Source organism: Tamandua tetradactyla, chromosome 5 (assembly GCF_023851605.1).
Source record: "Tamandua tetradactyla isolate mTamTet1 chromosome 5, mTamTet1.pri, whole genome shotgun sequence".
NCBI classification, from domain to species: domain Eukaryota; kingdom Metazoa; phylum Chordata; class Mammalia; order Pilosa; family Myrmecophagidae; genus Tamandua; species Tamandua tetradactyla.
In genome coordinates, this window is record NC_135331.1 from 32,459,799 (window position 1) to 32,476,335 (window position 16,537).

Sequence of the window (16,537 nt, forward strand, 5' to 3'; positions counted from 1 at the left end):
AGCATTATTCACAATTGTCAAAAAGTGGAAACAACCCAAGCATCCATTCACAGATGAATGGATCACAAAATGTGGTATATCTGTGCAATGGGATATTATTCAACCATTAAAAAGAAATGAGGGCAGGCCATGGTGGCTCAGCAGACAAGAATGCTTGCCTGCCATGCCAGAGGACCTGGGTTCGATTCCTGGTGCCTGCCCATGTTAAAAAAAAAGAAAGAAAGAAATGAAGTGCTGGCCCATGCTACAACAGGGATCTATCTTGAAGACATCATATTAAGCGAAATAAGCCAGACACAAAAGGACAAATATCCTACGATGCCACTTCCATGAAATATCTAGAATAAGCAAATTCATAGAGACAGAATGTGGACTAGAGGTTACCGGGGGCTGGGGGGAGGGGAGGAAAGGAGGTCATTGCCTAATGGGGACAGAGTTTCTGTTTGCCGTGATAAAAAGCTCTGGAAATAGTTGCTCAATTTGGTGACTGTCAAATGCCACTGACTTGGACACTTGAAAATGGTTAGAAATGACAAACGTGATGTTGTATGTCCTTTGCCATTGTGAAACATTTTTAATTTAAGTTAAAGTTAAACTGGCCCCTCACTCACGCACATGGTCTCACGCATGGCCAGGGCGACCCAGTGGCCAGCCCAGATACGGGTCCTTTCCATCACCGCAGAAAGTTCTAGTGAGTGACACTGTGTGCACGCTGGAGGTGTTGCGTGCATATTTGTGAGCTGGGTCAGGAAAAGTGTTTCGGGGTGTCTCTGGAGGCCAGGCTCCTGGGAACCCCCCCCCCACCTGCCTCCTGGTCCCCCCCTGCCCAGTGTCTGCTTCCCCCAGCAAGTAGCTGGTGCGACTCACATTAGAAGGATTAAGGTGAGAAAAGAGACTGGTGAGAGAAAGGTAGGATTAGGGTTAATGAGAACACAAGCAACCCAATCCCAGAACACCAGGAAGTAGGTGTGGGCAGCAGGCAGGGTGATAAACAGAAAACAAAGTTGGAATGTGAAGTGCCGGTGGGGCTGGGGCATGGATAGTTACCTAACTGGCCCTGGGCGGGTACCTGCGGTCATTTCCCTGCCTCCAGCAGGACTACCCCCCAACTCCATCCCAGGCCCATTGCAAGGAAGGTGTGAAGTGCTACCCCACATCAATGAATCCAAAGACACCTTGAGAGAACCCAGATTAGAGGCCCAGGACATCCCAGGGCTGGGAATCCAAGCTGGCCCAAGAATAGGGGACCCGGGAGAAGCCCAGGATGGAGCAGCTTGAGCTAACCCAGCTGGGGTGGGGTGTGGGGGCGGGGGGGGCCTTGGCTTGCCCAGGGGTAGTTTCAGCCCGCTCAGACTCATCAAGGCCAGGGAGATGTGGCCAAGCGGCCAAAGCCGTGGTCTCAAGCTGATGCCCTCCTGGATCATTTGCCAACACTTGTCCAAGGCCCATCCTCAAGCGTCCATTTGTCCATCAGCTGCTGATTACCTGCATTCACGTGCCAGATCCTGCACCGTGGGCCCTGTGCTCCCAGAGCTTTTGACAGCTGGAAAAAATGATCGCTTAGACCTTCACACCCCCTGACAGTCTGTGTCTTGTTAGAGCTTCCCTCTGACCACATGATCGGGGCAACGGACACTCAGAGATGCTGCCTTGAAGGGGAGGGCTGATGGAAAGCAGGGCTGGGCCTTCTAGACCCCTGTTGTGGATGACCAAACCTCAATGCAGAAGCCATGCGACAGCGAGCCTTCTGGACTTCCCTCAGCACCCGCACAGATGATCCCCCAACTCCTTCTCTTCACCTGATCAGTTGTTTGAAGAGCCCAAGAAACACCCTCACCACCTCCAGGTCATCAACCCACCCACCTCTCCCTCAGCAGCGCTGGGCTTCACTGGAGGCTCTGGGGAAGAGGGGCCATCGACACAAGCCCCTTGTTGTCCTCATGACCAACGGAAGAGGAAGCAGCAGGGTGGGGGGTGCCCAGCCTTTTCCCAGGTTGGTCCTGCAGGAGGATGCAGGACAGGATTTGCAACACACCAGGAGAAACAGTATCCGCCCCATGGGAAAAACAAACCCTCACCAAAGGACACCTTTTGAATTCCATTTTTCTGCCCCTGCCTGTCTCCATCTTAAATGTGGATGCTTATGGCAGAGAAGGACTCAAGTCCCTCAACCTACTGATCATGTAAATTAACCATTCACCAGGCGGGTTCAAGCCCACAGATTCCTACCCCGTGGGGTTGACCTTTGGAGATCTTCAGGTGTGAGGGCTGCCTATTTGTGAAATGGGGAAACTGAGGCCCAGAAGACATGTCAGCAGGAAGCTGGCTTCATTCTCTCCCAGAATCTACCCCCTCGTCCAGGACAGTGGGCATTGCAAGCCTGGGAGGACGGTGGGGGATTTTGCAGGGATCTCATCCTGGACACCCAGGACGTGGAAGGCCAGCCTCCATCCCACCCAGCCCCCTGGCATGCCCTCCTGGGCCCTCCTGCCCCCAGACCTGTCCCAGAGCCAAGCACGGGACTTCACTTAATCCCAATTATGTAACGTGAAATCCAAACAGTTGGCCAAGGAGGAGGTGCTAGAAGCCACACCCAGGAGTGCAGGCAAAAGGTCCCACTGGGTCAGGGCTGAGAGACTAGGTTGGGTTTCCACCGGCAGTGGCCACCACTCCGCAAGCCTCAGCCAGCACCATGAGCGGCCGAGTCGGAGACCTGAGTCCTAAGCAGGCAGAGACCCTGGCCAAGGTGAGAGTCTCTCTCCTCCAGAACTCCAGGGGAAAGAGGCCGAGGGGCAGGCAGGTGTCTGGGACACTGCCCCACTCTTGGCTCAGCAGTTCCTACCCCACTGCAGGGTATCCCCTTGACAATTTGTCTCTGACCCAGGGTCAGGTCCCACAGAGCCAGGGCAGAGGTGGAGGGAGCAGGACAGTGAGATTCCAGGTAATAGTGATGTGGGCGATGCCCATCCAGGACTGAACCAGACTGTCAACCCCAGGAGCCGGACTGCAAGAACTTGTCTGGTAGCTGAGTCCTCCTCCCCCTTCCTCCCAGATAAAGGATGTCGATGGTCTACCTCTAGCTCTGTCCCACCCTCCTCCTCAGAATGCAAACCTGAAGGATCAAAGATCTACCGGACAGGGCAGGGTACATGGCCATCCCCATGGTCAATGGGAAAGAGGCACATAGTCACTAATTATATTTCTGTGGAAAATGATTTAAGAAAAGGCAGATGCGTTGTGGGCTACTGCCTGGAGGAAAGTAAGAATATATCCATATTCCAATCCACCTATCCACACACCCAACCATTTAGCCTTTCTTCCATATACTCATTCATCTATACATCTACTTATCTATATTTCCTCCCACCTATCCATATATCCCTCCCTCCTATCAATTTATTCACTAATTGTTCCTTCCTTACATTCACATACCTATCCATCTATTCATCCATCCACTAATCCAGACTTCCTTCCATCCATTCATCCCTCTGTCCATCCATCCATCCATTCGTCCATCCATCCATCCATCCATCCATCCATCCACCCATCCATCCATCCATCCATCCATCCTTCCATCCATCCATTCACCCACCCACCCACCCATCAATCCAGCCAGCCAGCCAGCCATCCAATCATCCATCTCTCCTATCCATCCATCCACACATCCATCCATTCTTCCTTCTATCCGCTCATCCAACTCTCCTTCCTTCCATCCACCCATCTATTCATCTCCCATCCACTCACCCACACATCCAATCATTCATCTATCCTCTTATCCATCCAGCCACCCATCCTTCCATCAGCCTGGGCCAGACTGCTTATTGAAGAGAAGAAGGGATAATGAAAACAAAGTTACTTTAACCAGCATTTTTCTTCCCAGTTCCGAGAAAATGTCCAGGATGTGTTGCCTGCCCTACCCAACCCTGATGACTATTTCCTCCTGCGCTGGCTCCGAGGTGAGGGCAGAGGTGGGGGAGGTCGGGGTGAGAGATCAGAGAAAGGGTCTTGGTCCCAGCCAACTGCTCCAGAATGACCCCTGGCCCTTGGGATCTGACGGCACCATCTTGCTTCACACGTTTGGGTCTAGGAGAGGGTAGGTGGTAAGGAAGGGAGGCCCCCATCTGGGTCCCCCAGGGCCTCCATAGCTCCCACTGCCTCGGATTAGGGCAAGGTGGCTGCAAGGCAGTCTCTGTTCCATCTCACTCCTTCCTTCTATCGTCCCACAGCTCGGAACTTCGACCTGCAGAAATCAGAGGCCATGCTACGCAAGGTGAGACCCGCCCGCATTGGAGATTTGAGGAGGGGTTTCATGGAGGCAATCCATGTCCTAAATCCCTACCTCCATCTCTCTCTCAGGGGCTCTGGGAGCCCAGTGGGGCCTTACCACACATTTCCTTTTCAGTACATGGAATTTCGGAAGACCATGGATATTGACCACATCCTGGATTGGCAGCCCCCAGAGGTGAGGCTGACACCCCCCACCCACCCCAGTGTTTCACAGACATGGCGCCAAATCAGCTTCTGGGTCACTGGGGGACCACGAGTGGAGGGCAGCAAGCCTGTAATAATAATGAACTATACTAATCCCCCCGATCTATAATAACAAGGATCATTCACTGGCAGCTGGCAAGATCTAGGGTTCAGGTTAAGACTATTAGCATGACCTCATTTGATCATTGCAAGTCTGTGAGGTAGGTACTATGGTCCCATTTTACATACAAAGAAACTGAGACTCCATGTGGGTTAACCACCTTGCCCAAATTCCCATGGTACCAAGGTGGAGCTGGGGTTTCAGTTCAGGCCAACTGGCCCCTAATCTCAGGCTCTTAAACACTACACTTCAGCTTATGTCTCTGTGCCTCCGTCCTGTGGGGCATTGCTCGAAGCGACCTGTCAAGGTGAGAAGGTAGCTCATCCCACCAAGGTGATGGTGATGACAGGCCCACTGCTGATGTCTTAATAAAGTAATGAGCACAGCTGGGCGAGGCACTGTGCTTTGCCAACATTATCCCAGGGACTTTCCCCAGCAGTCTCATGATGGAAGGATTGCCCAACCCATTTCACAGAAGAAGAGGTTGAACAGGGCTCAGAAAGGTGGTTTCAGTTGTACAAGGACACACAGCAAGGCAGCAGCAGAGTCGGTATTTGAACCAGCTCTGTTGACCTTCAGAATTCATGATCTCCATCACTTGGTCTTGAGCGGGTTCTGCTTAGTGGAGGAGAATAACAACCCCTCTCCACGGAAGGGATACGGGAGACATCAGGAGCAGAACTGAGGAGCCCAGAGGCCTTGGGCCAGGCTTGGGCTGAAGTCTGGCTTTGCCACTTCCCTGCTGTGAGCAAGCCCCTCCCCTGTGGGGTCCTCAGGTGTCTCACATGCAACAGGGGAGGGACAGTGCTTTGGACTGGGCTGCATGTACAGGTCCCAGGCTCACAGGGCCCAGGTCAGCTGTATCTGGGGGTCTCTGGGAGGTTGTATAATACCAAGTTCCATGCATCTTTCCCTGCCTAGGTGATCCAGAAGTACTTGCCTGGGGGCCTGTGTGGCTACGACCGGGACGGCTGCCCTGTGTGGTATGACATCATTGGGCCGCTTGACCCCAAGGGGCTGCTCTTCTCCGTAACTAAGCAGGACCTGCTCAAGACCAAGATGCGGGACTGCGAGCGCTTCCTGCATGAATGTGACCTGCAGACTGAGCGGGTGAGGTCCAGGCCAAGGCCGACAGGTGTCCTATAGGTGGAGGGGGGCATGGTCCTGGAGACCCATGAACTCCCCACCAGTCAGGGGCCCTGGGGTTGAATCCCAGCTGTGCCACTCACCAGCTGTGTGGCCTGGAAAGGGACTTCACCTCGGAGCCTCAGTTTCCTCACCTATGAAACAAGGATAATAATAAATAATGGTTGCAAGGATTAAGTGAGATAAAATAAGTCAATGGTTTAGCACACAGGGCCTAACACATATCTTTAAATAATGGTAGTTAGTGTTATTCACTCTGAGCCCTTTGCACTTGCCATTCCTTTTGTCTGCACCACCCTACCCCCACCACCACAACACCTACCTCCCACAACTTCACGTGGCTCTCTCCTACTTATCCTTCAGGTCTCAAACCCACATATCACCTTCTCTGAGTCCTTCAACTGGATTAAGAACCCCTAGTCTGGGTTCCCACAGCCCTGTGTTGTCCCATCACAGCACTTATCACAGGACTATGATGATCTGATGGCTTATCAGTCTCCCCAGCCAGATTGTGAACTCTGTAAGGACAAGAACTATGTGTTGAGTGACATACATTATATTCTCAGTGTCTTGGACAAAACTGGTGCTTAATAAATGTCAGATGGGCAAATGCAAGGAGAGAAGGAAGGATGGATGGATGCATGGATGCATGGATGGATGGATGAGTGGATGGACGGATGGATGGATGAGTGAATGGATGGATGGATGAGTGGATGGATGGATGGATGAGTGGCTGGATGGATGGATGAGTGGACGGATGGATGGATGAGTGGCTGGATGGATGGATGAGTGGATGAATGCATGGATGGATGAGTGGATGGATGGATGGATCAGTGGATGGATGGATCAGTGGATGGATGCATGGATGGATGAGTGGATGGATGAATGGATGAGTGGATGGATGCATGGATAAGTGGATGGATGGATGGATGAGTGGATGGATGGATGGATGAGTGGATGGATGCATGGATGGATGATTGGATGGATGGATGGATGATTGGATGGATGGATGAGTGGATGGATGGATGGATGAGTGGATGGATGGATGGATAAGTGGATGGATGGATGGATCAGTGGATGGATGGATCAGTGGATGGATGCATGGATGGATGAGTGGATGGATGAGTGGATGAGTGGATGGATGCATGGATAAGTGAATGGATGGATGGATGAGTGGATGGATGGATGGATCAGTGGATGGATGGATGGATCAGTGGATGGATGGATGGATGGATGAGTGGATGGATGCATGGATGGATGATTGGATGGATGGATGGATGATTGGATGGATGGATGAGTGGATGGATGGATGAGTGGATGGATGGATCAGTGGATGGATGCATGGATGGATGAGTGGATGGATGAATGGATGAGTGGATGGATGCATGGATAAGTGGATGGATGGATGGATGAGTGGATGGATGGATGGATGGATGAGTGGATGGATGCATGGATGGATGATTGGATGGATGGATGGATGATTGGATAGATGGATGAGTGGATGGATGGATGAGTGGATGGATGGATGGGTGGATGAGTGGATGGATGGATGGATGAGTGGATGGATGGATGGATGAGTGGATGGATGGATGGGGAGACACATTCACTGCTTTATCTACTAGCTCCTCTGAGGACAGGGTAGGGGGCTGAGAGAAGCCCTGAGGGGTCATATGCTTGGAACACCATCCCCCAAATTCTGAGCCTGAAATCTGGAACTGCTCCTTGCTCTCACCATCACAGCTAGGGAAGAAGATTGAGACCATCGTGATGATATTTGACTGTGAGGGCCTCGGCTTGAAGCACTTCTGGAAACCTCTAGTGGAAGTATATCAGGAGGTGAGTAGGCTCATAGGCACTTGGCCTGCTGTGATCTGGCTGCTCACTCAGAGCCAGGATTTAGTAAAAGGTTGGGGCCTTCCTGGCTCCATCGCTGTGACTGAAGGCCCAAAGGGACTTAATCTGTTTCCTAGACAAACCCCCAGAACAGGCCTCAGAGATAACACTGTACTGAGAACACAGGGTCAGCTTCCACCAAACACTTTAGAGCACTGCCATCCTTAATTCTATGACTTGGGCAAATCACTCACCTCTCTGTGCCTCCATTTTCTTATCCACAAAGTAGGGATAGCAATATTCTGTGCTTCAGAAAGATACCAGGATACTCCAGTGAGTTGATACATAAAACATATACACAGTGTTTGACAAGTAATGAGCATTTAATAAACAGAAGTCATTGCTATACTACTGTTACTATGACATCGACTCTAAAAATGATTATTAAAATGTGATTATTGTTAGAGTTTGGTTGTAATGGTCTATGAAGAAAAAGTACCCTCCAGGAGCCAGTGGAGATGATAGCAAGAAAAGAACTCCTCCGCAGCCCACTGAAACTTCCAGAGAGGAGATCGCAAAGGAGGTGGGCATAGAAGATGATGTGTGGGTTGTGACAGGTCTCTTTTGGTTCTATAGTTCTTTGGCCTCCTTGAAGAAAATTACCCAGAGACCCTGAAGTTCATGTTCATCGTGAAAGGTAAGTTCCTTTGCCCCTGTTTCCTCATAGGTACAGTGACCAAAATAATAGTTTCTTCTTCCTTGGGTTTGTTGTAAGGCAGGTTGGTTTCTCGGCAGCATGCAAATCACTTAGAGCACCTGGCCCAGAGTAAGCTCTTGATAAATGGTAGTTGCTATGGTCGGCCTTACTATAAGTGGAGGCAGCTCCAATCCCAGCCCTCCCAGGAATCCCCACCTCGCTTCTCCTCCTGCTTATGCTGTTCTCTCCCTCCTTAGACTGCCTCTGACAGCCAGTGCAGCCCAATCTAGCCTTTCCTGACTACTGCCTTGTGGGGGCCTCCGGTTTTCTTATGTGTGTTCATCTATCTTCCCGGCTGAGTCTTGTGCTCCTTGGAGGAAAGGGCTCTGATTCTCCACTTTCATTGTATCCCCCATAGTCCTGGGGCTATATTTGATTGGTTATTGTTTGGATGGGTGAATAGATGGAGAGCTGGACAGATGTTTGATGGTTGATCAAGGGACTGCTTGTTTGATTTGCTAGTTGACTGGCCAGTTGGTAGGTTGGCTGGATAGTTGACTGACTGGTTGGCTTGCTAGTTGATTGGATTGCTATTAGATTGGTTTACTGATTGGGTGGCTGGTTGGTGGTTTGGTTGGTTACTCATCTGGTTGGTTGGTTGTTTTCCTGAATCTTGGATCGATTGACTGACTGAAGAGAGCAGTTGGTTGACTGGTTAACTGGTTGTCTAGTTGGCTGATTGGTTTGCTGGTTGGCTGACTTGTTGGGTGATTACTTAGCTATTTAGTAAGTTGGATAATTGGCTAGTTGGCTGATTGGTTGGTGGTTGGGAGATGATTTGGTTGGCTGCTTTACTGGGTAGTTAGTTGGATGTTTAGTAGGTTGGCTGTTTGTTGGCTGGTTGAATAGTTGGTTGTTTGGTTATTTGCAGGGCATTGAACTGCCAAGTGTCATTCATAACTCCTCCATGGTGTTGCCTATGACTATTATGGTGATGTTGACTCAATGGAATTTTTTCCCCTCGATCCTTGTTTGTGTCTCTACAGCTACCAAACTGTTCCCTGTGGGCTACAACCTCATGAAGCCTTTCCTGAGTGAGGACACGCGCAGAAAAATCATAGTGACAGGAAGTAAGTAGTACCAGCTCCACCCCCTGTACTCTGTGCATGAGCTTTGGAGTGAGGTTAATCCACACTCTCTCCAGAATGCCACACATTATCTAGAAACAGAGGCTCTCATGAGGAAGATCTTACCCTATAGCATCTATCCAGCTACCCATGCCTTATCTTTTTGGCTTCACCCATTTGATAGCTAAAGCTTTCACACTTACTTTTTTTTTTAAATCAGTTTCCAATGTTTGCTGGACAATCTTTGGGCTACAGGTCTCTGTTTCCTTTCAACATTCATCCCTCAGTGCTTCTAAAGGCACCTCAAGTTGAGGAGGATGAGGAAGAAGAGTAGGAGAGGATCTGTGATTCAGAGAAGGGAGGCCCAACAAAAAGGGCTTGATAAGTAAATCATGGTACACCTGTGTGATGAATGATTGGGCAGCCATGAAAAATGATGCTGTGGGTGAATATTTAACGTCACGGGAAATGTCATTAAGTTCAAAAGCATATAGTATAAAGTGATATGGACAATATTATCTTCTTTTGTATAAACAAATATATATTTTTTCCAGAAGGAAAGTTTTTATTTTATTTTTACTTTATAATTAATACTTTTCTAAGTCTTGTACAATAATATAAAAGTGATACAAATGTGCTAATTTTTTAAGTAGGAAAGCACATTGCTTTTAAAAGTGAGAAGGAGAGAAAGAGAAAGAAAGAGAGAAGAAAAATAATTGAGCTTGAAGGATAATTTCTCCTAAGGAAAATAGTCGAATCATAGAATCAGGGGATGAAAGGATTGTGGGGTAAGAAGAAACCTTATTAACCTCTGCTTTCTTTCCATTCCTAATAACTGGTCTTTTCCCTCTGCCCAGTTTCACTTGGAGAGGGAGCATGATGGATCACAAAGTACCTGCTTTAAGAAACTCAGATCCCTGCTTTCTAAGCCCCCCAAATCCTGGAGCAGTGTGCATTACCGCCATGCCCCAAACCCCAAGTCCAAGGCCCCTGCCCCACCTGGTGCCTCAAGGGGCTGTGCTCAATCGGCCCTGGTATGCCCAGCATTGTGGCCTTTGCCCAAATCCATATCAGAGTCAAGGACTCTCCCATGGCCATGGGATCTGGGCCATTGGTGTGGGAAGCCTGGATTGGTCACAGGGCTGGAGCCATGGCGATATCCCAGGGCCCAGATGTCTCAGAGCTTTGCATAGGATGTGAGGAGCAGTAATGGGCCTTATGGTTATGGTTGTTAAGCTAAGGACGTGGGGTTCTCCAGAAGGCCTGGGATTATCCATCCTCACCAAGAGCTCTGACGTGGTTGCATGACTTACTTACTATATAACCCTAACAAGACCCTTGACCTTGACCTTACTGTCTCCTTGAGACAAGTAGACAAACTCTTATCTTTACTACTTATAGCTAGGGGACTCTCAAGAATGTACAAACTCATCAGCCACGGGGAGCCTGTTTCCATAGCAACATGTTTGGAAAGGACGTTTCCTGTAGCATCCTGAGGCCTAGGATGTTGGTAAATTGGTCCTGGCAGCTTAGTCCCTGTGGGGCTTCTCTCTAAGTTCATGCCCTTCTGGTGGGCTTGGAGGGTTGATGGTTCCCCTCCATGCCTGATGACCACCCTCCATTCTCCTTGTCCCCAGACAACTGGAAGGACACTTTGCAGAAACACATCAGTCCTGAGGAACTGCCTGCCCAGTTTGGGGGGACACTGACTGACCCTGATGGGAACCCCAAATGTTTAACCAAGGTATGAAGAACCCCAGGACAGGGCAGGGGAGGGGAGAAAAACTGGACTCCCTTTTCACCTACTCATTCATTCCAAAAATGTAGAGCGACCCATGTGAGTCAGGTGTTGAGCTAGGCAGTCCCTGCTTAGACCTCACAAGGCTCTCAGCAGCTGTGTAGACACACAAGAAACGAGGGACTCCTTACCCAGAAAGATGAGCTGGAAGGGGAAGCTGGAAGGGCTATGGGGACCCAGAGGAGGCCCTGACTCTGCCTGGAAGGTCAGAGGAGGATTTCCCAGAGATCAGGGGAGAAGGATGAGTAGGATATGTCCAGGACATGATGCAAGTGCCTCAGGCAGGAGAACAGCACGAACTACTGTCAGGAGGGGAACAAATCCAACCAGTCCTATGTCTGCAGATCAACTATGGCGGGGAGATACCTAAGTCCATGTATGTGCGGGACCAGGTGAAGACTCAGTACGAGCACTCAGTGCAGATTAGCCGTGGCTCCTCGCACCAGGTGGAATACGAGATCTTGTTCCCAGGCTGTGTTCTCAGGTAGGAAAAGACCACCATCACATACCTGGCTGGGCCCTAGGCCTTGCAGGCCCATTAGATTGCACCGCAACCGGTCCCCCTGCTCCCCTACAGGTGGCAGTTCTTAGCAGATGGGGGGGACATCGGCTTTGGGGTGTTCCTGAAGACCAAAATGGGGGAGCGGCAGCGGGCAGGTGAGATGACGGAGGTGCTGTCCAGCCAGCGCTACAATGCCCACCTGGTGCCCGAGGATGGCAGCCTCACCTGCTCGGAAGCTGGCGTCTGTAAGTCTACTCTGGCTGGGCCGTGGCACTAGAAGGATGGAGCTGACAGTCCCACGGTTTAGAGGAGTAACAGAGAGGCATTGTTTCCCCCAGGGGGATGCATGACCTAGCTTAGTGCTATTTGTTCACACATTTGCTCATTCAGTCCGCTATGCACCAAGAGTCAGAGATGACAGAGCTTGAAGGGGGTTGAGAGCACACAACCCACAGGACACAAAGGACCATAGGGCAGATATGATTGTCCCCATGAGAAATAAAGCAACTTGCCTGAAGCTGCACAGCTCAGGGTGATGCTGGAGCAAGCAAACATCTACTAACCCTGGAGACTTGAAGTTCTCCCCCTCTGCTCGAAGCACAATTACTCCTGGGGTGACTGTGGGGGAGACAGAGGGTAAGAGGCAGGCCTGCCTCAGCACCCCCACTTCATCCAAAGGGGCTGGGCCATCTCTGAAGGTTCCCAGCAACCCCACTCCCATTACACAAGCATCCAGGTGTGGAGAGAATGGGAAGCAGTCGCCATTGTTCTCAATTACCTATTGGTGCAACTAAAGCCAGGCCTGGGCACATGGCCAGGGAGAGGCCAGTGTCTGTTTACAGGCTCTGTTCTTGGGTGGCAGTTCCCATGGGGAAGGGAACAGGAGCAGTGGGAACTTGGCCCAGGTTGGCAAACAAAGCCAGCAAGAAGGGCAGGGGTTCCAGGAGTGTGGATCCGGACTCAACCACCCATATTCCACCTGTCTCCCCAGACGTCCTGCGCTTTGACAACACCTATAGCTTTGTCCACGCCAAGAAGGTCAACTTCACAGTGGAGGTGCTACTCCCGGACGAGGGCATGCAGAAATACGACGAGGAGCTCACCCCTGTCTAGATGGCTCCCTCACTTCTCAGGGACCTCTGCCCCACTGCTTTCTCTCTATATATATCTTCCTCCCACCCCCAGCAATTGATCATTAGTCCTCCAGACTCTGTGACATTAGAGAATGCCTGCCTTGGGGAAGACCTATCTGCTCTGGTCAGATCAGGAAAGGTATAAGATGCTCAGCCTTAGAGGTTACCAAGATTACAGATGAGGAAGATGCAAGGGTGAAAGGGAGAGGTGGGATGTCACTGAATCTCCAAGAAATAGGAAAATCAATCCCCTCTACTTTGTCCTCACCGCTCTTACAGCATTGGAATGACCTTCCCTGCAAGCTGTGAGCTTCTTGGCTTGGAGATGTATCTACATTCTTTTTACCTCCCCTCCCTGTGGGTGATGCTATACTTGTGGAGTTGAATGGAGGAGGTACGGAACCCGCTTACTGGGTATGCACAGCAATAAGGAGCCTGGAGCATATTTCAGCACCCTGGACAGGGCAGGGGAGCGGAGGGAAGGGGCTGTCTCCTGGAGAGTCAGGTCATCCAATTCCCAGATCTCCGGCAGTGGCTGCCCCTTGGGGGCCCCAGCCACATGGATAGGAGAAGCACACAGCTTCCCCCACTCAACCTTCACTCCCTCCCCTTGTTGCTCACAGCTTATGTTTTAAGCAATTAAAAGAAATTTCCTGGAAGCAAAGGAAGTCCCTGCTGGCTTTAGGTGGCTGCCTGGCAATAAAACAAAAAGCCATGGCTGTCATTTGGTGAGTGCTCTCTTTGTGCCGGAAATTGGTTCATTTCACTCTTACTCCCATCCTTGAGGCCATTCATAAGGGCGCCAAGAGCCCCAGAGGTGAAATCACCCATGCAATGTCTGTCACCCAGCTCTGAAATGGCAGTTCCAGGTTTTTTTTTTCTCTACTCCAAAGACAATGCTCTTAATCACCCCATTATATTCCCTCCTTAGACTCTACTTTGGCAAAAGAGGAGAGAAGTGACTTACTTGTCCTAGCTTTCAAAAAAATAGGACAAAACTGTTTCCTTCTTGAGCTGCTGTGTGTGGGGGGGGGGGTGGGGGGGCTAGAAGGAGGAAGGAGAAGAGGAGGGAAGAAGAAAAAAAAAAAGAGCAAGATGCCCAAGCAATATTCAGAACATACCTTGTATTAACAAATTGTTTATCGGAAATTTAAGCTTTATTAGGCATGCTGTATTTTACCTGGCAACCCTATGAGGGAGAGGTGAGAGGGGCAAGGGGAAACAAGGAGAGACAGACTCACCTTCTTGGAAGATGGTGACAGCACCCACAATCTGAGCCAAGCATTTGGGGCAGGACAGCTCAGCTGTCACTGAGGCAGCACGAAGAGACAGGGTGGGTCTCACCCTTGCCTGTGGAGGTAAAGCGTCCCAGGCTGCAGCAAACCCAGAGGATGAGGCAGTGGAAACTTTGTGCTATTGGGGTGAAGATTGGCATGAACTGTGTTGTTGGATAACCTGTTGCTCTGTCACCGTTCGCAGAATCCAACTTTGAGCAGGGAAAGAACTTGGTACTGGGAACAGCTCAGGAACCCTAAGGCCAGAGCTGGAGCTGAGAACCAGGAAGTGCCCCTCAGGACCCATTGATTTCCAGCCCTGGCGAAGCAGCAACTGGGCCCAGGGAGAAGCAAGTCCCCGAGGCTTCCAGCCTCCAGCTCCCTTTCTGAATGAGCAGAGGGGAGGTGGGGTGGAGGGAAAGAGCGAGACCCACTTTGTAGCCTTGGCTGATGAGTAGCCCCCCCCCCCAACTCCAGCAGTGGGGTCACCTAGCAATGCAGCGACAAGAAAATCAAGGCCTACAGGCTCTCCCAGTGTATATGAAGGGAAGTTCAGGACTCAGGAGTTCCAGCTCCAGGGGTCTAGAAAAGCCAAGGAAGAACCAAAGAAAGCAAACTTTGCAGCCTTTGGCAGGTAAAAGGTGGGGGCCTCAAGCTGTTTACCACAATAGGTGCCAAGTTTGGCCACCCCAGCACCCCAGCTGCCCCTCCCCCTGCCAATAGGCCAGACCTCCAACTGTGCGACCTGTAGACTGAGAATGAATCAACGCAGCCCCAGACCCCACATTTCCGCCTTACCGTAGGGCCTTCCCCAGGGTCTACACCATCAGGCCAAGCAGTTAAGAGGTCAGACTTGCCTTCTAAACCTAGAGCACTGACGAACGCCAGAGTCAAAGGGCACTGAGACCAGGCCAGACAGGTAGAGAAATAGAAAACTTTATTGTAAGTCCATAAAAGGGGTTATTTAGTCTTCTGAAGGGGCCAAGTCCTCTTCCCTATAGAAGCAGCCCGTGGCTGCCGCGCTCACCCAGTCCATCTCCACCGTGTCCGGGCTCTCCTGGGCAGCCCCAGGCATGCGTCCCCAGCGGCCGAGCAGGTACAGCAGTGAGTAAACCCTGAGAACCTTTCTCAGCGTCAGGAGGCTGACAACGAGCAGCAGAACCAGGCATGCAAAGGCCAGCGCGGCTGCCAGCAAATCTTTCAGTGTCCTGCAGGAGGCTGGGAGCAAGGGAGGGAGGCAGGCAGCACCTCAGGACGGCCCGGATGCATGGGATGGGCCAGGGGGGCGGTGGAGGGGCATGGCCAGAGCCATCCGGGAAGCCAGAGTTAATCACCGACGTGGAAGGTCAAGGCCAGGAATGCGCTGGGGAATGGGGACATGGGGACATGGGACGGGGCGGCAGGAACGAGGCCGCAGACAAGTGGACAGGCTGCAGGGAAACCCATGCTTCTTTAGCACCCAGGGAAGCCCCCCCACCTCAACCCCTCGACTCACCTTTAAACCACGACATCGGTAGCTTCTTGACCTTCAGAGGCCCCGTGACCACCTTGTGACTCTTTCCTTCCTCCGGGAACTCTGTGGGAGGGAAACTGCCAGTTCTGGGGTCTTCCTTCCTTCTCCTCCCTGCACCCGGCAGAGCCCTAGAGCCGGGTTATTCCCCAGGCAACCCTGTCTTCACCTGCTAAATGGGGACAGGGGGCTGTTACCAAGCAGGATTCAAGAGAGTCACTGATTGACACAAACATCCATTAACAAAGGAATGGTACATTCTAGTACGTCTGATCCGTGGATGATTATACCACCATAGGTGTAAGAGACATGTCACCTGCACAGCTGGCCATAAAGTGTTGTACAACAAATGGTAGAGTTATACAGAGAAGGGAGAGTTTAGCAAACGAGGATGATTGCTGAATCATCATATCGCTATTTCTTTCCGTCTCCAGGATCTCAGAGTAGCTAGGAGTAAAAACCTAAAATTGTAGAATTGTAACCCATGCCAAACTCTGCAATGTATTCTACAACGAATTGTTGTGTTGTGCTTTGAAATTTATGGCTTTTTTGTGTATGTGTTATTTTTCACAAAAACGGAAAGAAAGTCAATTGTGATGATAAAAAATTATTCCTTCTAGCCTCCTATATTCTGTAGCAGCTAGAAGGAAAGATCTGAGAGGATGGTGAGGGAGCCCGTGACACACTCTGGGGTCTGTCCTGTAACTACTTAATGAAGTGTGTTTGGAAAACTATTGCTTTTTCTTTCTTTGCTTTGTGTATATGTTATATTATGCCATAAAAAATTTTAAAAAATAACTATTGCACAACAAGAAACATTGCATTAAGAAAACGGACATTATACTCATGTGTCCATAGAGCCAAAGCCGCCTGGATGCGGCTACATTAAGATATTTAGTTAGCAATGATTTGGGGGTCAGGAGACA

At 50.5% G+C, this 16,537-nt stretch overlaps 1 protein-coding gene across 1 annotated transcript; it reads left to right on the forward strand.

The window, feature by feature from the left end:
* The first annotated feature begins 2,622 nt into the window (after nucleotides 1-2,622).
* On the forward strand, nucleotides 2,623-13,534 carry LOC143683975 (SEC14-like protein 3). Its single transcript, XM_077160567.1, has 12 exons — nucleotides 2,623-2,746; nucleotides 3,881-3,956; nucleotides 4,227-4,270; nucleotides 4,403-4,462; nucleotides 5,513-5,701; nucleotides 7,478-7,573; nucleotides 8,207-8,267; nucleotides 9,314-9,397; nucleotides 11,032-11,138; nucleotides 11,537-11,676; nucleotides 11,770-11,939; nucleotides 12,686-13,534. Exons 1-12 carry the CDS (start codon nucleotides 2,693-2,695, stop codon nucleotides 12,805-12,807), a joined length of 1,203 nt encoding a protein of 400 aa, XP_077016682.1. The 5' UTR covers nucleotides 2,623-2,692; the 3' UTR covers nucleotides 12,808-13,534.
* The last annotated feature ends 3,003 nt before the right edge of the window (nucleotides 13,535-16,537 follow it).

What these genes read in the sequence shown, in the direction of transcription:
- LOC143683975 (XM_077160567.1), top strand. Translation starts at nt 2,693, where the DNA reads ATGAGCGGCCGAGTCGGAGACCTGAGTCCTAAGCAGGCAGAGACCCTG. An exon ending in AGGCAGAGACCCTGGCCAAG is followed by an intron (nt 2,747 to 3,880) that starts GTGAGAGTCTCT and finishes TTTTCTTCCCAG; the next exon opens with TTCCGAGAAAATGTCCAGGA. An exon ending in AAAAATCATAGTGACAGGAA is followed by an intron (nt 9,398 to 11,031) that starts GTAAGTAGTACC and finishes CCTTGTCCCCAG; the next exon opens with ACAACTGGAAGGACACTTTG.